Genomic DNA, 24253 nt, shown 5'->3' with positions numbered 1-24253 from the left:
ACTGAGCTAGCCAGGCACCCCAGAAAATTTTTGTTTTTAAATCAGCATTTACTGTCTTCTTAATTCATGCTATATGCAAGGGGAAGAAAAGGAGCCCCCGAAAATAAAGAAAAACACACAAAAAAAGTAACCCATGAATTATCTCACCACACAACCATAACTAGTAACATTCTGCTATGGGTCCCTCACCAGGATTTGCTACATGCATTTTCTTCCTTACAAATATGGTAAACCATATATACAGATTGTTTTGTAGACAGGTTATTTGTATAGCTTTTTTATTAGAATATTCAGTTTTGAACCTCTCTTTTCCTGTATTTTTATCTCAAAAGAATTCACATGCTATATACAGAGTTCACACCTGACATCTTGGTTTAAAAGACTTTGATCTGAGTTTCCAACGACGTGGAGAAGTGCATTTCACCTCTATTTGTCATCTAGACCAAATCAAAGCCCTCCAAACCACTTGTTGAGCCACCATTCAGAGCTACCTGTTCTAAGCCATTTATAAAAACTGTCAGGTTCGGGGCACCTGGGTGGCTCAGTCGGTTAAGCGTCCGACTTCGGCTCAGGTCATGATCTCATGGTCTGTGAGTTCGAGCCCCACATCGGGCTCTGTGCTGACCGCTCAGAGCCTGGAGCCTGTTTCAAATTCTGTGTCTCCCTCTCTCTCTGACCCTCCCCCATTCATGCTCTGTCTCTCTCTGTCTCAAAAATAAATAAACGTTAAAAAAAAAAATTAAAACAAACAAACAAAAAAAACTGTCAGGCTAGCTACCTCTGTAGACCAGGACTGTCTTACGAAAAATACAACATACAAAGCAGTTACTTGTTTGTTCTCAAAACATCTCTAAAGGATATAAACAACTGCCAGCTTCATGTCACAAATAGAGCAGCTGCATGTTAAGAAGATTAATAAGTAACTTGCGCCAATAACTTGCTTCTACCCTGTAGTAGAACCTTCAACCCTTAAACAAGATTTACTGGAAACTTGGGCTTCCGTTAGTGCTGAACGCTTTTACACCTATTACCTCCACTACCAGCAAGCAATTTAGCATCAGCTACATGTAGAACTCTGGGCTTACCATGCAGTTGAAAAGAATCCTGTTTATGATCTCATGCTTATGTGAACAAACAGACTTTCTTCAATTTTGATTTCCACACCAACCTCCTCTTTTAATTCCAAACCTACCTTTTTGACAACTCAAAACATCCACCTAATCACTCTTCCTGATTAGCCAAGAAGCCTTAACTGTTAGGGAAAAGGAGAGAATAAGGAGGATAGGAATCACACCTCCTTGGTCGTACCTCACCAGAACCATGAAAGGCCATTCTTCCAGGCGAGAAGGAAACGTGTGGGCTCCCACACAGCTGTTCAGGAGCCTGCACAGTCTTGTGGCCAGGGGTTTACTGAGCCCACTCAGTGAAGTTTTTCCTTTCTCTGCTACTTATCCCTATGTTTCTTTCTCCTTCCGTCCCTACACCAGCCATGTCTCTTGTATCTTGAGTTCAAGTGCCTCCAAAAGAACCGCTCCATCTAGATCCCACAAACCTTATCATCTTAAGTTCCACTGACCAGCCAACAAGCAAATAGCCAAGGGTCAGATCCTTTCTTCTGGCCAGTGGGCTGTGATCATGGTGGGCAGTGGGAAGGGTCAGGAAGTACAGAGATGGCCAAAAGTAAAGAAGTGTGCAAGGCCACTTCTGTCAGCAAAGAACACAAGTGAGCAAGCTTCTGAGAGCTGGCCTGTCTCCTAAATCCACTGGTATCTCCAACTAAACACATGCAAAATGGAACACATCATATTAATCTCAAACCAGCTTCTAATGTCTGCATTTCCATGAGGCCATCATCATCATTCAGGTTCTTCAAGCACATAACACTGGGGTTCTCACTCATTCACAAATATCCTTGCCACATCATAAAGTGGCTGTCCACTGTCCTCTATCCTTCATTCTCATTATACACTATATAAGACCTTTATGCTTTCCTAAACAGGTTTCACCACTTTGGCCTTTCTTATTCCAACCCAACCAACTTACTGTTTCTAGAGTAGACCTACCTGTAAACAGCTTCCAAAACTACCACTCCCTGCTCAAAATTATGGCCTAGTCCCTCCACCCCCACCAGTAAAAACAGGCCCAAAGCCCTAACTTGTGCAGTCAACCCACAATAAGGCCTACGCCTACTTACCTAAATGTAGCACGTTTTGTCCCTTATGATAGCTAAACTCACTCCTGCCCCAAACACAGAAAGCCTTCTGCTGTCTACAAACTTCTATTTATGCCACTTCCTCCATCTGATTAGCCTTCAGGATCCTCTCAGAGCACCACCTGTCAAAATCCCATCATTCTCCAAGGTAGATTCCATCCACATGACTTTTCCAAATTCCTCAGCTAGATGAACTCTCTCCCTTGGTCCCATAGCACTTAATTTAAACTTCTAGTACTTTAAAAAAATTATAGTACTTCTAGGCCAGTGCTGTCCAATAGAGATCTACTGGCAAGCTACAGATCTAACTTAAAATTTTCTAGTAGCCACAGTGGATGTGGTGATGGGGCGCCTGGGTGGCTCAGTTGGTGGAACGTCCAACTCTTGATTTCAACTCAGGTCATGATCCCAGAGTTGTGGGATCGAGCCCTGCATTGGGCTCTGCACTGAGTATGGAGCTTGCTTAAGATTTTCTCTCTCTCTCAGGGCACCTGGGTGGTTCAGTTGGTTGAGTGTTCGACTCTTGATTTTTGCTCAGGTCATGATGCCAGGGTCATGGGATTGAGCCCCATGTCAGGCTCTGCACTGAGTATGGAGCCTGCTTGAGATTCTCTCTCTCCCTCCCTCTCCCCCTCTCCCTCACTTGTGCTCTCTCTGAAATAAATAAAAAGAAACAGATGAAATCAATTTTAATAATGTTTTATTTAACTTAGTATGTCCAAAATATTATCATTCCAACACATAATATAAAAATTGAGAGATTTTTTCATATTAAATCTTCAACATTTATGTATTTTGTACTTGGAGCACATCTCAATTTGGACTATCCACATTTGATGTGCTCAAATGGCTGCTTTACTGGATAGGGCATTGCTAGGTCTTTCAAACCAAAAATTGTTGAGGCTTGCTTCACTCCAACTCCTATAGGCCCATATAAAACTTTGACTCTCGAGGTTAAAGATTATCCCTTTCTTATATTGGTACTCCCTAGAGCATGAATCAGGAAATCACAGCCCATGGGTCAACTCTGGCTGCCCATCTCTTTTTGTAAATAAAGTTTTATTTGAATATGGCCTTGCTTCTTTAGCTACACTGGTCTATGCTGATATCACATGATAATGGCAAAGCTGAGTAGTTGCAACTGGGACCATATTGCCCACAAAGCCTAAGATATTTATTATCTGTTCCTTTATAGAAATGGTTTGCTGATCCCTTCCCTAGAGCAGTGACTCCCAAAGTATGGTCAGTGGGCCAGCACTGATCAGCAAACTGTTATCAGTCCAAAATGAGAAGAAGCTTGCATCAGAATGTAAATACATTTTTTGTAACAGGACTTTCCTGACAAAGAAAGCAGTATATTAGCCAATAGTCCGACACTAGCTTCTTATCTCACCATAACTGTTTAATTGACTTTATTGTACCTTTTGCCATAGAATTTTAAAAAATTTTATAAGGAAATACATTGTTTGTTGATTGCTTCTTCTGAGTCTTCAGCTAGGTTAAGGCAGTCTGACTGTACATATGATCATATTGTACATATGATCTCTACATTTCCTTACAGGACTTTAGTTTTACATTTATGCGTTTAAACCAACTGGAAGTTTTAATATTATTTAAGTAGGGGCTCTAGTTTTATTTTCTTCCACATATCCAGTAGCATCATTTAGTAGCATCTCTCACTAAAATGAATGTATTTTTCATATAGTAAACCACATACACTAGAATTTAATTCTGGATTCTCTATCGTTCCACTGACCTATTTGTCTATTTCTCAGCCAATATGATATTGAATCAATTAGTGACTTTAAAGCTTCATTGGTTATGTATTGCCACAAATGTAGAGGCATAAAACAGCATACAATTATTACCTCACAGTTTCTGTAGGGTCAGGAGTCTGGGCACAGCTTAGCTGGGTCTTCCGTTTCAGAGTTTCACAAAGCTTCAGTCAAGGTTTCAGGTGGCTGCAGTTTCATCTGAGGCCTAAATGCGGAAGGATCTGCTTCCAAGATCACTTTATTGTTGGCATCATTTCATTCCTTGCAGGCTACCAAACTGGGGATCTCAGTTTCTTGCTGGCTATTAGCCAAAGCTGCCCTCAGTTCCTTGCCACGTGGCCCTCTGCATAGGGCAGATCACAACAGGGTAGCTTACTTCTTCAAGGCCAGCCAGGGACAGAGTGTCTCAGGAAGACAGACATTACAGTCTTATCTAATATAATCACGACCACGTATTCACATACACCTGAACATCTCTGTTGCATTCTATTAGAAGCAAGTGATGTGTCCTGCTAATACCCAAATAGAGGAGATTACACAAGGACATGAATACCAGGAAGTGGGAATCATAGCAGCCATATTATAGTATGTCTGCCACAAGAGTATATTCTGATAACTGATAAGGCACATACTTCTTTTTTCACCCAAATTTCTCTTGATTTTTCAGGCATTTATTCTTCTACATAAACATTATTATTTTAGCAGTATCACCCCTACCCCTCAAAAGAGTCCTGTTGGGATTCTCCTTGGAATGGCGCTAAACACATTTTTAGAAAATTGGTATTTTTATGATATTCAATCTCCCCATTCAAGAACACAGTGTCCTTTAATCTGTTCAGATCTCATTGTATATCCTTCAATAAAACCTTAGTTTTCTTCATATAATAGCCATGCCCTTCAAAAAGAATGAAACTTTGCCATTTGCAACTACGTGGATGGAACTAGATGGTATTATGCTAAGCGAAACTAGTCAGAGAAAGACAAATATCACATGACTTCACTCATGTGGAATTTAAGACACAAAACAGATGAACATCAGGGAAGGGAAGCAAAAATCATATAAAAACAAGGAGGGGGATAAAACATAAGAGACTCTTAAATACAGAGAACAAACTGAGGGTTGCTGGAGGGGTTGTGGGTGGGGGAACAGGCTAAATGGGTAAGGGGCACTAAGAAAGACACTTGTTGGGATGAGCACTGGGTGTTATACCTAGGGGATGAATCACTGGAATCTACTCCTGAAATCATTATCACTGTATGCTAACTAACTTGGATGTAAATTAAAAAAATAAATACATAAATAAAATTTTTAAAAAGAGCCTTGCCTTTCTTGTTAGCTTTATTCTAAAGTAGTTATGATATCTGTTGCTACTAAGACCAGAAGTTTTTCCTCCCTCTCCTTTTCTAAGGCTTATGTTAAAATAATGAAAAGCAAGTAATTTTTGTATTTTTTAAAAAGTTTATTTATTTTGAGAGAGACAGAGAGCACAAGTGGGGGAGGGGCAGAAAGAGAAGGGGACAGGATCTTCAGTAAGCTCTGCACCGACAGCTGTGAGCCCAATGTAGGGCTTGAACTCATGAACCGTGAGATCATGACCTGAGCTGAAGTCAGACGCGTAACTGATGGAGCCACCCAGGTGCCCCTAATTTTTGTATTTTTATCTTGTATCCCACCACTTTACCAAATTCTGTTAGTCTTTTTTTTAAACTAAAAAACGATTGGGTTTCTTAGTATACAACAATTGTATCCATGAAAAGATCCAACATTAAGTTGTTTTTATTTTACTGCAGTGGCTAGATAAACCAAAATCATAAATAATAATGGCAAGCAAGAATCCTTGTCTAGTTCCCAACTAACTCAAATGTCTTTAATATTTTACTGTTTTTTGAACAAATATTTACTGTTGGTTTTAACATTTGTTGAACGGAAATCGTCTCTGTTAATAAAATAATGACAGATACCCTGCCCTCAAGGAAGTGGTGCATAACTCCACAATCCTTAAGTGTGAGTTAGGCATAGTGACTTTCTTCCAAAGAACACAGTATAGAAATGGGGAAAAAGAGTACCTTTACAGTGAGAAACCTGATAAACCATCTCAGTCAGATAATCATGGTCAATATCAACAGCAATAAGTCATCTTATTAGTGGGCACCCTTCATATGATGTGATGAAAATAGCACTTAACCACTGTGGTTTTCTTTCCCAAAACACGTAACCCCAGTAACCATGAGAAGAACATCAGACAAATCCCAACTGAGGGCCACTGTACAAGGTATATGACCCCTACTCTTCAAAAATTGTCAAGTCACCAGAAACAAGGAAAGTCTGAGAAACCGTCACAACCAAAAGAAGTCTAAGGACACATTACTACTAAATGTAATATAGTAGCCTAAATTCGATATTAGGTTAAAACTCAGGAAATCTGAATGAGGTATGGACTTTAGTTAATAATGTATTGATTTTGGTTCACTAACTGTAACAAAGGTACCATACTAATATAAGATGTTAATAATAGGAAAAACTGGTTGTACGATAAATGGAAACTATGTACTATCTCCACAATTTTCTGTAAATTTAAAACTGTTCTAAAATTAAAAGCTTATTTAAAAAAATAATAAGGGAAGTCATCAATACTTGGTTTAATTTTAAGTGACAGATTTATATTTATTTATCCTATGTAAGAATATCCTTATCTCAATGACAGCTACACTCAGCAACCTAAACTCACTATATTTTTGGTTCCTATTCAAACTCTTTTGCAATCCCAGCTCTCCTTAGTCACAAACTATAAAATCCAAAGAGTTAATCATCCTTGATTTTCAGGATTGGGAGAGTTCTGATCAATTTACTCATTTAACAAAGATTGACATAATACCTCCCATGTGCAAGATATTAGGAAAAAAGCAACACTCTACACCATAAGGAATAATGTTGGCAAAATGTGTATGTGTCACACTTTACAAAGCACTTGAATGTCATTTAGCCTTCAACACCTGACTAAGGTGGGTAAGCACAAATCTCAATTCTGAAGAGGAAACTGAGGCTCAGAAACACTTGTGTGGCTTGCCTAAGGCCATACATCAACTCTCCAAATCAAGGCTTCCCACAGGACTGATTTCAAGCCCCCTACAACAGAGGGCAATAGTTAAAAGAATACCAAGTGACTGGTACAGTTTTGAATATGAAACAGAAGTGGAGCAAAGCAATAAATCCTCAAAAGTTTCATCAGAAATAGAAATGGAACGTAAGTAATGATGAGGATGTGAAAGGACCATTTACCACTCAGACTCATTATCAAGTTTTAGGTTCCTTTTCAGTGCAACAGAATCTACCTTTGGGAAGTCCTGGAACAATCCCTGGAAACGATAAACTTTAAAATAATCTTTGTGGAATGATTAGAACAATTAACTGACCCAGGAATTCTGTACAACACCATCACAATGTTTGGAGAGTGGGAACTAAAGTGCAGAAGCAACTTCCTTTCATTGCCAAGCAAGAAGTGGCAGTCTGAGGCGAGAACAAAAGTCTCTATACTTCTGGGGAGAAGCAAGTTGATTATTCAATAGGCATCGTAACTAGCAACCACCAGTACCCACTTTCAAACCTATTTGATCAATGACAATTCACCTCAGTCTAATTATCAGTGACAACTCAACTTGCTTCAGGGATCATTCTTCTGAAAGCCAGTTACAATGACAGCCTCACACACTTTGAGTCCAACCAAGCAGCAGCAGACACTGCAGTGAACACATTTTCTGGAGTCAATCAACAACAGTCTCACCCAAATGGTTCCAAGGCCAAGGTCAACCACTCATGCCTCCGTAACCAGAGCAACCCCCAAACACCACCACACTTCCCACAAAAGATCAGAAATCTACTTTACTCATAAACTTCTCTCTCCTACTTCACTTTTTGTTGTATATATTGGATAATAGTCTGATCTCTTGGCAGAGGTCTTCTTAACTTTTCAGTGCAAATGTGAACAGAAATAGATTCCCTCGAGGAAATGAAACTACTCCAAACTCCAAGAGTTCAATTGGAGACCTTTGGGCTATGTCTTGCTTGTGGAATCTTTTCAAGCTAGCTTTATGGTACCACAGATCACACCACAGGAAAGCATTCATATGGTAAGAATTTATAACAAACTGCATTGTGGACTAGAGTCACATCCCAGAAATCAGAATCACCTTGGGAGTGGTTTTAAAAAATACATAACCAGGCCAATCTCTAGACCCATTAAAATAAAAACTTCAGGAGACAGGACCACATATCTGTGTTTTTAAAAGTCCCTTAGTGATTCTGATAAGCGCTCCTATAGTTAGGTATGGCTAGCAGGGTCTCCCAAAGGGACAAGGTCACTTTGATTTACCAAGAGACACTGGAAACCTAGCTTCAGACTTTGAAGCAAAGCAGAACAAATCAATAAGCCAATGCTAGATACTCAACAGCTAGATATCCCCTAGCTACCTCCAGATCCAGGAGAGTCGAGATGAACCAGGCTTGCTATTATATATTGAGTTCTCTTGGAATCAATGGTTCTCAATCCTACTTGAACAGCTGAATCACCTAGGAGATTATGTGAAAGATCCAAATGGTGCTACCCAACTCCAGACCAACTGAATCAGAATCTCTTAGGGTGGGAACCTAAGCATGTATTTCAGGTCTCCTTAGGCAATCCTGATGGGCATACAGGGTTGAGAACCACTGATCTAGACTGTTCAACTAGTATCTGTATCTGACTCACTGCATCTTCTAGTAAAAGGCATGTAATTTCTCCTAAAACGATGATGAAAAAGCCCACTGTGCCTTCCAGAAAGCACTAAAGAAAATCTTCCACAATAGAACTGTGATCCTTAATTCTACCACCAAACTATTTGACATGCTTTCCTGCACAACTGATCAAATAATAAAAAGGGAAAACGAAGAAAAACCCTCTCCTATCTTTTCCCCACTACGTCCTTTACTTGACGGATATTAAGGATCTATATAAAAGAGGCCAAAATGTTGAGCCAAAAATGAAAAGCCTTCTGTCATGGCAAGGGGGATAACAGCCAAAAAAAATAAATTTAAGAAGAGTAATCCAACGATCTGCTTGCCATGAGGAGATAACCCAAATCAGAAGCTGCTGTGATGGGAACAGAGGAGAAAAAGATATAAGGATATATTTTTAAAGTGTGTTTCAAATTGGTTTAGCAGTGCATTAGTCACCCATGTCAAGGGCTTAATACATTTAAGCAAAGAAACGCAGTCAGAGATGACTTTCAACTTTCAGCACCCTCTGAGGTGCTTACTTAAAACAGTATATAACGCTGAACAAGTCCATGAATCATAAGTAATATAGCTCATGGTAAGGTCACATCAAGAACTCTAGCTATAATTAAAACTGAGGAAACTATTTCATTCTAATTGGACAAAATTTCAGCTAGTTTCTAAGCAACTACTAAGTGGAAAAGACTAATGTTCCCCAAACGCTATAAAAGGTAGTGCACATATCCTAACTGCATACTGCATATGGGGAGTGAAGTTGATTAAGAAGAGACTCTTCAGATTACAACGTACAAATCCTATAATAAACATGAAGGGTTATCATGTCATAACAGAAAGACAGCCGAGCAATAACCCGTTTAACATCATATTTTGAACTCTGGCGCTTCCACGTTCAATTAATTCAGCAAGGTCTGAATTAGGTCAGAAGACACAAAGGCCTTCACCTGGCAGGAAGAAAGGAGCAGAAAAAGCAGCAGCAACCTTCAGAGCTTCATTTCCATTTAGTCCAACTCGAGTCCCCAGAACACTCCCCTTGACATCCAAAAGCTTTGTAAAAATTGAAAAGTAGATACCAGTATCTACTAGCTCAGCCCAACTATCGCCATTTTAGATGCTCCAGTCGATCACTCACAATCAACTACGTATTTAATTAGTACCATGCAATGAAGAGATACAAATATAAAGGACTTTCAGTTAAAGATGATGGATTGAACACATCCATTTACCTTGGCGATCTCCCAAAACTCCACCGAAGTGACACTAAAAGGATTTTTAAAACCCACAATAACAAAGAGAATGGAAGAGGAGACAACCACAATGACATTTTGAAAGCTGAGAAAAAGCCACATCTTACGGCAGCTATGAGAAAAGCCAAGAACAAAATATTTGCACGCAAGCGCACCTGGAACTGGGGATGAAACGGGGCTAAAATAAGGAGGATCTGGTTAAAAAAAAAAAAAAGGCTTTCTGCGAAGTAATTAGATCCTTGCCAACTTCTGTCTCTGGCCTTTTCCCATTCCAGCATAGGCTCAGATTCATTTTCCAGGGAGGGTGAAACAGAGGGTCTCTGAACTGTGGAACAAAAGCACAGTGGACATATATTGTATACTTAAAATAGGGGCTTAACAAAGTTTTATATACTGCATGTGAAGACACCCAAATTTCTAACCTTCTTCATCCACCTCATTTATAGCATTTAATTCATCATGACTATTTTTTAGTTCCTTGATCTCTGTAGCAATAGATTCTCTGCTGTCTTCTATGCTTTTTTCAAGCCCAGTGATTAATCTTATGACTATTACTCTAAATTCTTGATCAGATATATTGTTTATATCTGTTTTGAGCAATTCTTCAGCTGTCATTCCTTCCTGGAATTTCTTCTGAGGGGAATTCTTCCATTTTGTCATTTGGGCTAGTTTTCTGTCCCTTATGTGCTTTAAAGGCTTGTTATGTGTCCTGCACCTGTGAGCACTACTATGTTAAAGAGGTCATACACTGTCCAGGGCCCAGCCCTTTAGCAGGTGTTTTTTGGAGTGTGTTACATGCTTTCTGTTGTTATAACTCTGGTTGCTTTATTACCCTACTCGCAGTGATGGTTTGGACCCTCCACCAGGTGTGCTTTGATTTGTTCATTGAAGTAACCCTATGGCCTGCCAGGTTGTCCCCGTGGGCCCCTGGAGACGTCTCTGTTGCTCTGCAGCCTGGTCTCTTGGAATTCCAAGTCCTCTGGCCTCAACACTCCTGTGTTTGAGGGACAAGGGAACTTTGGGTCCCCCTACTTCTCCGCCATGTTGGATTCCCATCCTCCTAATCTTCTCCATGCAAAGAGATGATTGGAAGATGCTTCTGTAGGAAATCTGATCGGGCCAAGGGAAAAGACCTAAAGATACTTACCTTGGTTCCAAACTCAATTGTCCAGCCAAATCACCCAACTTAAAAATCAACAAACTCCCACTTAATATAGTAGGGGCTTCCAATCAGCTTTTTAGTGTTCTACTCTTAAACACGCACAGAACAAAGAGCAAAAGGTTGCCAGAAATTTGAGGTAAGTCTGTAATATGCCAGAAAACAGAGAAGTTTGAAGGAAACCATGCAGAAGAAGCAAACTTAAAAAAAAAATCATCAGTATTGCCAAAAGGATTTTAAAAAGATACTACATTTTCGAAATAAGAGTAAGATGATAGGAAAAGTAATATTCAGATATCAAAAAGGAGCTCCTAGGAATCAATATATAAATCAAATGAAAAATTCAATAGCAGGCAAGATCAAGTAGGTGACATGTCCCAGAAGGTAGAGCAAAAAGGTGAAGAGGTAGGGGTGCCTGGCTGGCTCAGTCAGTGGAGCATGTGACTCTTGATCTTGGGGTCATGACTTGGAACTCCATGTTGCATGTAGAGATAATTTAAAAATAAAATCTTAAAAAATGATGAAGAGGTAGAAGAGAGGAAAGAAATTAGAGAATCTGTCTAAAAGGTACATTCAAAGAAAGAGAGAGAATAGAGAAAATGAAAGTAACCAAAAAGATAATTCAAGAAAATTTCCCCAAACTGAAGGACCTCGGTTGCCAGATTGAAAGAATGCACAGGAGAGAAATGAAAATAAATATATAACAAGAAATATTCTGATGAAATTTCAGAGCACCAAAAATAAGAATTTACAAAAGCTTTCAGAGAAGAAAAAGCAGAATTTAAGAAGAATTTGACTAACATTTGATTTTTCAACAGTAAAAAGAGTAAGAAGACTGGGAGGAGGAGAGGAGACAGTAACATTCTGAGTGTAAATGATTTATAAGCTAGAATTCTATACTCAAACTATCAAATTAAATGCAAGAGAAAAATAAGATTTTCACACCTGCAAGACTTCAAATATTAACCACCCATGCATCCTTCTCCAGAAAGTTACTAGATGATTTGCCCCAACAAAATGAAAGAACAAACCAAGAAAAACAGGACATATAGGAAACTGAGGATCCAACATAAAAGGAGACTGGATTTTCCAGGATGATGGTAAAGGGAGATTATAATGATGTTGGCTGTTTCAAAGGGCCAGAGAACACTAGTCCAGATTAAAGGTCAGAATGCTCTAGGAGAAAGGTCTCTGATAGGAGCTGATAGGATTCATGAAGTATTTGAACATACTGAGTGAAGACACACAGCTCTTGGGGGAGAGTCTGGGGCTAAATTAGGAGCAAACACGGAAGAGGGACAAGCAAAGGATATAAAACAAGGCAATTTTTAACAGAGGAAACAAAAAGCTGTGCACATAATCATAATATACACACTAAATGGCTCATCTATGAATAGGCTTACCTAGTCACATTAATGTAACCACTGGCTCCTGCTCCAACCAGAATGATATATGATAATGATAAATAATACACTGGGGTCTATCCCAATAGAGAAAGGATGTGAGTGTGGGAGAAAGGGGTAGGAGAGCTAATCTTCATCTTCCATAGTGGGAAGACAATATATAACACCTACTAGTTGAGAAGTAGTAAAATAAGTGCATTACCTAAAAATGAAGGTAAAACGCTAAAAGCAGCAGCTGGCAAAAGTTGGTAAACATTCTATTGAAATACCTGGCATATAAAAGCCCTTTAATGACTGTTTATTGAATTACACACACATGCAAAATAGTAAGTATGAACTTCAGTATGTGCCAAAACTCAAACACTTAGTAAAATGTTAGGGAATTCTCATTAAGATATTTTTCTCCTCTATTTAACCCAAGGACCTAAACTTTCTAGATGATAAAATAAAAAAGAAAAATATTTTGACCATTATTCTTTTAATTCCTCTCAAAAAAAAAGGGGGGCCACCTGGGTGGCTCAGTCCGTTGAGCATCCAACTCTTAATTTTGGTTCAGGTCATGATCCCAGGGTCGTGGGATCAAGCCTCATGTCTGGTTCTGCACTGGGCATGGAGCCTGCTTGAGATTCATTCATTCTCTCTCTCCCACCCCACCCCCCCGCTTGTACACTCTCTCTCTCGAAAATAAAATAAAAAATGTTTAAATCCTCCCCCCAAAAAAGATTGGTGATGCTTATCAAGTGAAAAAAAAAAGAAGCACTCATATTTTTCCATAAGACAGTTTGATAGCATTACTGATAAGCTAATTAGGTCCTTGGATATTTAACGAAGAAATCAAATCTAATATACACTGGAATGAAGTGAAGGATATTTTTCTTCACACGTTATTTAGTGGATTTAGATGCCGTGGATTTAGAACAAACATGAGTGTCTAAAATACATTAAAAATTATAAGTCAAAACAGAATTTACCTAATAAGTGGCATGTTTAAAAAACTGTCCCACTTGTTGAAAATAATTATATTTGTCATGAAGAAGAGACATTTTGCTTTGTATTAGGACAAAATAGATACCTTTTTTATTCAAGCTTAAGACATTAAATTCCAACGAAAATTTTAGATAACTAAAATGTCTGGGAAACTAGCTGACCATAAAAATATAATAACTGAACTATCATTAGGATAAGCTATTCTTTAGAAAGTCCTCTGTCCCATGTTTGTATGTATTAATGTCAGGAACACATTTAAATTACCACAGGTAGACTGGAAAGGAGACTGTTTTGAAAAGTCTCCCAATTACTTTAATATACAAATTAAGGTAAATTGAAATAAATAAATGAGCCTAAGAGTAGTCAATAAAATTTCATTCATTCATTCATTCATTCATTCAGTACTTCCTGAGTAAACCTATTATGTGCCAGGCACTATTTACTAGTCTTTGAAGCACAGGATAACTTACTCCTAGGTGTGTTTTTTCCTCCTCTTCTATAAATCTGAAAATGAGACATATAAACCAGGAAAAATAAATGATCCATTTACCTAGCATTCAAGTGATGTCATTTACTGGAAGACAAATCATCTTATCCTTTTAGACACTATCATATAAAGAACTACCTACCTTTTATCTTCAAAAAAGAATTACAGTGCACTATAGAGACTGTTTTTCCTCTAACCTGGGACTGTGTTGAGCATGCTCTGGTTTGGCGGTTCCAAACACTACTAAATATAATTTTGCATAAGACTCTATTTTTCTTCGTAGGACTTACTACTGTATAAAGTCCAATAGTATAGAGGTTGCAGGCACTGTTAACATTGAACCAGGTAATTCTTTGTTGTGAGGTCTGTCTTGTGTTTTATAGGATGTTCGGCAGCCCTTGTGGCCTCTATCCACTAGATGCCAATAGCACTCCAACCCCAGCTGCAACCCAAAAGGTCTCCAGACACTGCCAAATGTCAGGAGATGGGTGGACAAAAATGTCACCTGTTGAGAACCATTGCTCTAGAGGAATACCTCAGAAAGGGAGAATGATTGTAGACAGAAGAGGAGACAAGATAAAACAAAGATCTCTCTTCCATAACATTAGATTTCTGCTTTAGTATACACTCAGGTGCATCCACCTCTTGATGTTACTGGTCTACCATCATTTTAAGTTCAAATGTCTTCCGGTCCTAAATCTAAACAGAAGAGAAGAGAGGGTGTCCCATGAAAGCAATTCACAAAGAACACAAAGGAAACAATTCTGACTAATCTTTCCTCCATCTTCCACTTAAAAGAACTAAGGTCATCTTTTTAGTTAATTACCTAACCTAATCCCAGAAGTTTTGACAGATATTTGAGTGCCTACAATGTGCCAGACATAGTTCTAGATATAAATTTGTCAACTGTATTTACTGAATTGATAAATCACTCTAATCAATAGCATTTTCTTCATGATCTTGAATTTGGCAAAGCATTCCTAGATAGCACACCCAAAACACAAGTAACAAAAGAAAAATAGGTAAGCTAGACTTTGTCAAAATAAAAACTTTTGTACTTCAAATGACACCATCAAGGAAGTGAAAAGGAAGTCCGCAGAATAGGAGAAAATATGTGCATATGGTATATCTGATAAGAGACTTGAATCAAAAAGTAAAGGACACTTGCAACTCAATAATAAATGAATAACCCAAATAAAAAATGGGCAAAGGATATGAATAGACATTTCAAGGAAGATATACAAATGACCAAGAAGCACATAAAAAGATGCTCAACATCATTACTCATCAGTGAAATTCAACTCAAAACCACAATGAGATACTTACTAAAATGGCTAGAATCACAAAGTCAGATAATAACAAATGTTGGCAAGGGCGTGGAGAAACCAGAACCCCCCAACACTGCTGGGGGTGGGGGGTGGGATATAAAATGGTGCAGTCACTTTGGAAAACAGTCTGGCAGTTCTTCAAACAATTAAACATAGAGTTACTACATGACCCAGCAATTCCCAGGAAAGAGAATTGAAAATATATGTTCACACAAACATTTGTATGTGAACATTTATAGCATCATTATTCACAATATCCAAAAGGTAGAAACAACCCCAATGCCCATTAATGGACAAACAGATGAACAAAATGTGATATAGTCATACAATGCAGTATTATTTGGCAATAAAAAGAAGGAACATGGATGAATCTTGAAAACGTTACGTTAAATGAAAGAAACCAATCACCAAAGACCACATACTATATGATTTCATTTATATAAAATGTCCAGAATAGGGAAATCTAGAGACAGAAATTAGATTAGTGATTACTTGGGGAGGGGAGGGAGAGGAGGAGAATAGCTAAACGTATGGAGTTTCTTTAAAAATGATGAAAATGTTCTAAAACTGACCGGGCTGATGGTTGCACTTATCTGTGAATATACTAAAAACCACTGGATTGTACATTCTTAAGAAAGTAAATTATATAGTATCTGAATTACATTTCAATAAGGTGTTTTATAAAAAAACAACAACCAGCATTTAAAGTACAATGGAAACATGACATTTGAACAACACTTTATTAACGACAATGTCTTATTTAAAATACTCTTGAATCTGGAGAGATCTCATTCTTTTGGTTGTGAAATGATTACTGAATGCTATTTAAACTACTGAAAATGCTCCAGGTAAACGTTTTGAGATTATTAAAAACTTAGAACGCAGGTATCACGAACGTCAGGGGACATAAAATACAGTGCTTGTTTACGATTTATTAGGGAGCATTAAGTAATTATATGCATGGGGTGGGAGCGGGAGGTAAGCAAGAAGAGTTAAAGAGATCATATGAAAAGCCTCAGTCTAGAAGACTCCCTTCTGTACCAGCCTGCAGTGATGCCGAAGAACACTCCCTATATACTGTAAATCTTATTTTTCAGGAAGCTCAAAATAATCACCCATATGATTTACTCCAGTAACAAATAGGAAGTCAAGTAAATACTAAAGTGCCAAACACAGAGATTTAAGGAAATAAATAAAAGGCTAAACCAGTTCCCAGGAATGGCTACTGGAAAGTTTCGGCTAAATTTTCAACCTGTGTCATTTTCAGTCCAAATAAAGTCCGTTTCTGTGTCTGCCTTGTGTGATATACCAGTTAATCTATCCTATCTTACTGCAGATCTCTTGGAATGTCCGGTCCCTAGAGTCCACAGTTTCTTGGATCTGAAGCATCACCAATGCCAGTGACAAGGAAATGCCAGCGGGGGGGGGGGGGGGGGGGGGGGGGGGGGGGGGCACATTAGAGATTTTTTTTTCATCCTTAATAAATCTCAGCTCCTGCCTTGGTCATTACAAACAGCTTGCCTCACCGTCAACCCGAGTCTCATACGGTACTGTGCTCAGTTTCAAACCAGAATGAGGGCTAATTGGGGTGGGGGGTGACACGGAGAAAAATGACCAAAGGCGGGATTAGCTTTTTCTACAGAGCCTCAGGTTTCAAAATGACTGCCTGGGAAGGTGAAATGACCCAAATTATTATTGGGGTGGGAGGAAGGAGGTAACAGACATTCATTCTCCTGCAGAGTGGCTGTGGCTTGGTGTGGAAATGCAGAACTTGGGGAGGGAGGGGGTTTCTACATGGAAAGAGAAACAACAGGGAACGGTCTTTAGGTACCACCCACCCCTCCAAGTGAATCACTGCAGTGTCAGCCCTGCACTGATCCCACGAATTGCCAAACAGGATGAGGTAAGGCACAAGCCTTGAGCCCCCCCTCCTCCTCCACCTACCCCCGCGCGCAGAAGGGCGCATCCCTCCGCGAGGTGCACCACGCAGCCCCCCGAGGCCTCAGCTGAGGGGCTGACGTCACCCTTCTGCATTGAGCTTCAAGGACTGGGAGCAGCACCGGTTAGGTGGGGAGTAGAGTTGGGGCGCTACTGCTGTCACCAAGTGGCAGGGGTCCTCCCCCAGGACTCTGCGGCTTGGGTACACGCAATGACCGAAAGACCAGATGAAGAGTGGAGGGGTGGAGGGGAGTGGGAAAAGGGTCATAAGACCCACCTCCTGGGTCTCTGAGAAAGCTTAAAGATGCCCCTAGTTTATGTAAGACCCTCTCAGGTCAGTGCGTCTCCGTGCGACTGCAGCGTCCTCTCCCCATCAGTGCGTTTGGGGGGCCCTGGTCGCCCTTGCCCAGCCAGGCAGGCACAGGACTCCTGGCGCCTCCCTCCCGCAGCCCCGCGGGGCTGGGAATAACCGGGAATCTGGGATCAAACCCAGTACTCCCGCGCCCTCTCCCAGCCAGGTTAGCTCCCAGAGACACCGCGAACAGGATCGTAAGGGAGGCCGGGGAGGGGTGTCCAGAGAGGAAAATAGAGGAATAAAGCCGCAACTTTCCCTAGAGGCTGACTCTATCCCGCGAGCTTAAAAAAATAAATCAGCGCATTAAAACAAATTTGGAAAGATCGACAACCTGCAGTCACCGCCACCACGCAGCCCCTTGCAGCCCGCGCCGGGCGGGGTCCAGGGTCCCAGCAGCCCCAAGCTTGCACCCCGACATCCTGCAACCCCAACCCAACCCCCTGAACCTATTTCCTTAAGCAGGGGACCGAGATTAGATTTTTGGTTTGGGTTTTTTCACCCCTCTTCCTTTCTCCGAGCATCACTATAAGGATGGACGGCCGGAGGCCCGGCCACCCGCCTGGCGTGGCCACTCACCCAGAAGACGAAGGAGTAGATGATGAGGAGGGTTTTGAGACAGGTTATCACAGGTTTGGTCTCCATTCTCCTCGATGCCATACTACAGAGCTCCGGCGGCGGCGGCGGCGGCGGGCGGCGGGCGGGCGCGCGGGAGGGGGGAGGAGGCGGGGCGGGGCGGGGCGGGGGCGCGTGCCGCGAGAGGCTCCGTGCACGCGCAGATGAGGCCGTGCGCGTGCGTGAGCGCGCATTCCGCGGGGCGCCCGTTTAAGGAGTTGGGCTGGCAGTGACTGCGCATGCTGAGAAGGCCGCCCGCGCGGGCAAGCCCGCGCAGGCTCAGACCCCCCCCCCCGCCCCCGGAGGCGAAGAGCCGGGCAGGGCCGCGGGGAGGGAATGGAAGAGCCTGGGGGCGGGGTCGGAGGTCAACACAATCTCTTCCAGGCCACCGAGGCACGTAAGTTTCTGCTTTATGCACCGTAAGGCTTTTACATTTGCAGGGCTGTGTGCACCTGGCGACGCGAGCTTTATGGGTATCCCCGAAAAGCGGGCACGTTTCTGCATTTAGACACCCCACCAGGCCTTCTCGGATGGAAGTGGCCCAGTAGTCGTGTCCTTGGAACAAGCAAGCCTTGTCTGTGCCAGGAACAGACTGTGACAGGTGGCCGGAGTTACAGCTGGAGGGATGGTCAGGAACCTGGGAGCTCAGACACCCCAAAGACTGGCCACCGCAGGAGCGCCATTTTTTAGAGGTCACATTTTGAAATGATGCTGAATGGCATGTTTCTGTACGAAGGTACCATTCTTCCTGCACATAAAATGTTTAGCAGATAACAGAAAAAAATGTTTAAAATGCCTGAGAACCATTTTTCCCACCCTAACAAGTCCAACAAACCACCTCACACCCAGGAAAGAGAGCTGTATCAAGGTCAAAAAAAATAATGTTCAAAAACAATTTGGAACTTCCTCAAAAAGCTAAGCATAAGAGATACTGTGTGACCAAGCAATTCTACCCCTAGATATGTACCCAAAAGGTATGAAAACATATGATCATAGCACTATTTATTGTAACCCCAAAGCAGAAACAACTTGAATGTTCATCAGTTATGCATGGATAAGCATACTGTAGTAAATCCATACAATGGAAAATTATTTGGCCACAAAAAGGAATGAAGTACTGCTTATCTATGCTGCATGTATGAACCTTGAAAATCTGCTAAGTGAAATAAGCTAGACACAAAAGACCAGTGTTGAATAATCCATTTAGAGGCAAGGTCCACAATAGATCCAGAGAGACAGAAATAGAGGTTGCAGGGGGAGGGGCTGCAGGAATAAAGAGTGACTGTTAATGAGTAGGGGGTTTCTTTTTGGAGGGACGGAAATATTATGGAATTAGTGGTGATGGTTGCACAATTTTGTGAACATACTAAAACCCACTGAATTGTACCCTCAGAAGGGTGGCTTTTATGACATGTGAATTAAACCCCAATAAAAAAATAATGTACACTCCACCCTGATTTCCTGTGGCTGGTTTGTAGAGGAACACACAGTACAGATTCTGTGGGAGATTTAGCCTGATTCCTGAGAGATTCTGCGGTCAAAATAGCAACACTAGCTCAGGCTAACTCTACCGTGGATAATGTTAAGGACACCTTTTGTGAAAGAGTAAAAAAGCAGTCAGTAGGCTTGAGAAAAGCCGGCCAAGGTCAGTTGTTGCAGGAATAATTACTACCTCCAGTAAGTTGAACATGGTCTGAGGTCAGTGAGGTCATTGTATAAACAGGACTCAAACAGGAGGAAGAGGAGAACCTGCTTAAGGAAATAATCAACCATAACAAAAGGATATGTTGGCATAGAGGGGAGTGGAGAGGGATATGGGTTCAGGTGAAAAAAAAGATTACGAGCAGATTGGCAAGGTTTGTGTTATAAAGGCAGTTCCCGAACAATTATTCTCAACGCTGGTTACTCATTTGCATCACCTGGAGAGCTTATTTTTAAAAAGGCAAAGCAAAACACTGACTGCCTGTGCCCAATCCCAGGTGGCCTGAATCATTTGCTGTGGGGTGAGGTCTCAGGTGGTCCTGATAGGAATCAAGAGTTGAGGGATACTGTCCTTATTGCAATGGCCTTTAGCCAACTTCAGAAAGCTTTCTCCTACATGTTTACAGTCCCCAGGCAGCAGCAGGAAAAGGATAGTGAACACTTCAAGCTCCGTGGCCACCCTTAGCCTCAAAAGGTCTTGCCCATGCCTAATTACTCTGTAACAGAGTCAGAAATCTCAGTTTCCAAGCTAACAGGGACACTGCTGAGCATCATAGATAATTTCATGAGTTAACGCGTGATATTCCCAGACGGCGTCCATCAGGTCAACGATTTCCGTTTTGAGCGTTCTAGGGATACCTTTTAGGTCCAGATTCTTGAAAATGTGGACTGTTCCAGCAAAAACAAATTAAAAGTAAATATTCAATAATACATTGAATTAAAAGTAAATATTCAATAATGATATTCAATAATGTAATTCTTGGGTAAATTAACATAGCTGATAGCTAAATCCTTGCTACTCAAATTATGGTCTGGGTGATACAATAGGGGGACAAACTATCCCAGTTTTCCCAGGACTGAGGGGTTTCCTTGCACTCAGGGTTTTCATTGTTAAAGCCAGGAAAGTCTTTGTCAAACCAGAAAAAGTTGGTCACCCTGCCCTTGAACTAGTGGCACTGGCATCTGCTGGGAGAGCTTGTTGAAAATGCCGAACCTTAGGCCCCACACGAAGCCCATGTTAACAAGATCCCTAGGAGATTCAGATGCACAGTAATTTCTGTCAGTTTGTCATGGATTGAACTGTGTCCCCCAAAAGGTATGTTGAAGTTCTACCTTAACTACCTCAGAATGGGACCCTGCTTGGAACTAGGGTTGTTGCAGGTGCAATTATTTAAGCTAAGATGAGGTCATACTGGAGGAGGGTCAGCCTTTATTCCAGTATGACTGGTGTCCTTAAAAGAAGAAGAGACACGAGGAGGGGTCTGTGTGAAGACACAGAGACACACGTGGGAAGGGCATACGACCAGTTGGCATGATACAGCTGCAAGCCAGGTAACGCCAAGGAGTAGAAGAGGCAAGAAACAGTTTTACCCAGCCTCAGAGGGACCATGGCCCTGCTGACACTCTGATTTGAGACTTCTGGCCCCCAAAACTGAGACAATAAATTTGTGTCGTGTAAGCTGCCCATTTTGTGGTACTTTGTTAGCGCAATCACAGGAAACTAGTAACATCTTAAGACTCACTGATCTCCAGTTGCTCAAAACAACCACGACCACCCTATCACCCAGCAATTTCACTGCCAGGTATGGACCCAAAAGAAATGAAAACAGGTGTTCAAACAGAAGCTTATACATGACTGTTCACGGCAGCACTAGTCACAACAGCTGAAAGGTGGAAACAGCCAAAACGTCTACCAGCTGACGAACAGATCAACAAAATGTTGGTCGATCCATACCAGGGAATATTATTCAGCCATTAAAGAGAATGAGAACGACACACACTATAATGTAGGTAAACCTTGAAAAGCTACTGAGTGTAAGAAGCGGCACACACAGCCCGCTTGCTGTGTTACTACATTTGTATACACGATCCAGAGCACGCCAGTGCAGAGATAGAAAGCAGATTAGTGGTTGCCTGGGCTGGGGGCAGGGGCCATGGGAAATGACTGCTTAGCAGTTCCACGGTTTCCTCTTGAGGTGATGAAAAAGTTCTGGAGCTAGACACCCCATCGTGAATGTACTCAATGCCACTGAATTGTACACTTTGAAATGGTTAAAATAGAGAACTTTATGTTATGTATATTTTATCACACAAATAACCACAGCAAGCCTGAAGGCTCTGAGGCCTGAAGGAATGCTGCATTTGGAGAGCTGACAGAGTCAGCAAGGCTCAATAGCAGGGGCAAAGACGGCATACGGGAGGCTGGAGAGAGGTCAGCCCATCCAGGCCCCAGTAGATAATAATAAGAATTTTAATATTTTGCCTGAAGTAAGGGGAGCTTTTGAGTTTCATTTGCCTTAACTTCAGCAGTACTTCAAGGAGAACCGGACTGCCCACCAAGGCTCCTCCCTGGTCCCTGCTACCGTCACCCCCTTATTCTTTTGTTCACACAGCAACCAGAGTGAGCTTATTCAAACACAAGCCATATCATGTCACTCTCTTGCCTAAAACCCTCCAGTGGCTTCCCATCATTGTACAAGGAATCAAATTTCAGCCCTTTGCCCTGACTTAGTAAGCACACATGAGCTGGCCACGGCGTCCTCTCCTGTTAATTTCTCCCTCTACCCCTGTGCTTCAGCCTCTCTGGCCTTCTCTGTGTTCTTCAATCACACTTGGTTCCACCTGAAAGCCTTCATGCTGGTTGGTCCCATCATTAGAACGCTTTGCCCCCGGACTCTGAATGCTTGCTCCCTTCCTTCCTGCCATTCAGACCTAAGCATAGTCGTCACCTCGTCAGAAAGGCCATTTCAGATGAAAATAGCCACCCAGTCCTATATGTTCTAATCCCCTATGTGGCACTTACCTACCACGTTCTTATTCGCATTTTTGTTCTGTTGTCTGCCTCCCCCACTAAGCTCCACATGGCAGGTATTTTTTGTCTGTTGTATTCGCTGTTGCATCCCCACCACCTAGATGAAGTAGCAACTCAGAACGTGCTGACCAAATAGATGGCACACAGTAGTCACTCAGTAGATGATTGTTGACCGATCGAAGAAGGGTGGGATGTTTGAGATGGACTTTGAAGTGTGACTAAAATAATGGCGGTGATTGAGGAAAGGAGAAGGAGATCCTTACAGGCTATGGCACAGCAGGAATAAAACAAAGCAGAACACGTAGAAGAGTGGTGAGGTGCGCCAGAGGACATAGAGTGGGAAAGGATGCAGAAATGTAGGGCTGCAGGGGAGGAGAGCCTTGCCCAGGCAAGTTACACTCTTGTGTAGGCAGGAGAGAGCATCGGAGGGGCTCTCAGTAGGAGTGACGTGACCTGACCAGCATTCAGGAAAGGAACTGGAGTTAGGAAGCAACTGCAGTCACCTGCCTGGGACTTGATGTGGGCTAGACCTCGGCAAATGGCAGTGAGGCTGGAGGAGGTGCCAGAGCAGTGTGTCTCCACTCCGGCAGCAGGAAAATCTGCCGGAGAGCTCACAGACTCACAGATGCCTGGGCGCCGACCCCCAGACATTCTGATTGACCCGGTCTGTGGTGGGGCCACAGCGATCAGTATTTTTTAAAAGCTCCACAGATGCTCTAGTTGGGATGGAAACCCCTGGTGTGGATAAAAGAACCTGCTTAAGAATACACAGCCTCGGGGCGCCTGGGTGGCTCAGTCCGTGAAGCGTCCGACTTCGGCTCAGGTCATGATCTCGCGGTCAGTGAGTTCAAGCCCCGCGTCGGGCTCTGTGCTGACAGCTCAGAGCCTGGAGCCTGTTTTGGATTCTGTGTCTCCCTCTCTCTGACCCTCCCCTGTTCATGCTCTGTCTCTCCCTGTCTCAAAAATAAATAAAAACGTTAAAAAAATTTAAAAAAAGAATACACAGCCTCTAGGACCCAGTGGATTGGGGTAATGAAGGAAAAGGAGGAACAGAATATGACTTTTAGTTTCAGTAAACTTGGAGGGCAGCTTTTAAAATGTGTAATCCCCAAATATGGTACATCCAGGCAAGGGACTGGCTTACAGTTATTACAAAGTACGTGTATGAAGAACTTGTATAGTCACAAAGGGAAATTTTTTGTTCTAATAAGAAAAAGTCATCAAAAAATATATATGCAATATGACCTCAACTATGTAAGAACATATAGAAAAGAAATTAGAAGAAAATGTGTACAAATTGGTGTACCTGGCTGGCTCAGTTGGTAGAACGTGTAACTCTTAACCTTGGGGTTGTGAGTTTACCCCACCTTGGGCATAGAGATAACATTTAAAAACGTGTATAAAATTTTCACACTGGTAGATCTGGCCGGTGAGGTTATAAAGGATTTTATTTCCTCTTTTTTGTATTT

At 41.6% G+C, this 24253-nt stretch overlaps 2 protein-coding genes across 4 annotated transcripts in view; one reads left to right on the top strand and one right to left on the bottom strand.

The window, feature by feature from the left end:
- The window catches only part of TSPAN7 (tetraspanin 7), a 125289-nt gene extending 106934 nt beyond the window's left edge, over nt 1-18355 (bottom strand). For both annotated transcript variants that reach the window (XM_043571054.1, XM_043571055.1), the window contains exon 1: nt 18236-18355. In XM_043571054.1, the coding sequence (XP_043426989.1) occupies nt 18236-18316 (81 nt within the window). In that variant the 5' untranslated portion in view covers nt 18317-18355. The remainder of the gene's footprint in view (nt 1-18235) is intronic.
- A 4-nt stretch (nt 18356-18359) lies between these two features.
- LOC122477728 (ferritin light chain-like) overlaps nt 18360-24253 on the top strand; it is a 67704-nt gene continuing 61810 nt past the window's right edge. Inside the window, exon 1 of one of the 2 annotated variants that reach the window (XM_043571056.1) lies at nt 18360-18664. In XM_043571056.1, the coding sequence (XP_043426991.1) occupies nt 18608-18664 (57 nt within the window). In that variant the 5' untranslated portion in view covers nt 18360-18607. Of the gene's footprint in view, nt 18669-24253 lie in introns of both variants that reach the window. The other variant, XM_043571058.1, reaches the window with a different exon arrangement.

This window comes from Prionailurus bengalensis, chromosome X, assembly GCF_016509475.1.
Source record: "Prionailurus bengalensis isolate Pbe53 chromosome X, Fcat_Pben_1.1_paternal_pri, whole genome shotgun sequence".
NCBI classification, from domain to species: domain Eukaryota; kingdom Metazoa; phylum Chordata; class Mammalia; order Carnivora; family Felidae; genus Prionailurus; species Prionailurus bengalensis.
Note: the sequence above shows the minus strand (reverse complement) of the source record. Positions and strands in the feature narration are given on the sequence as shown.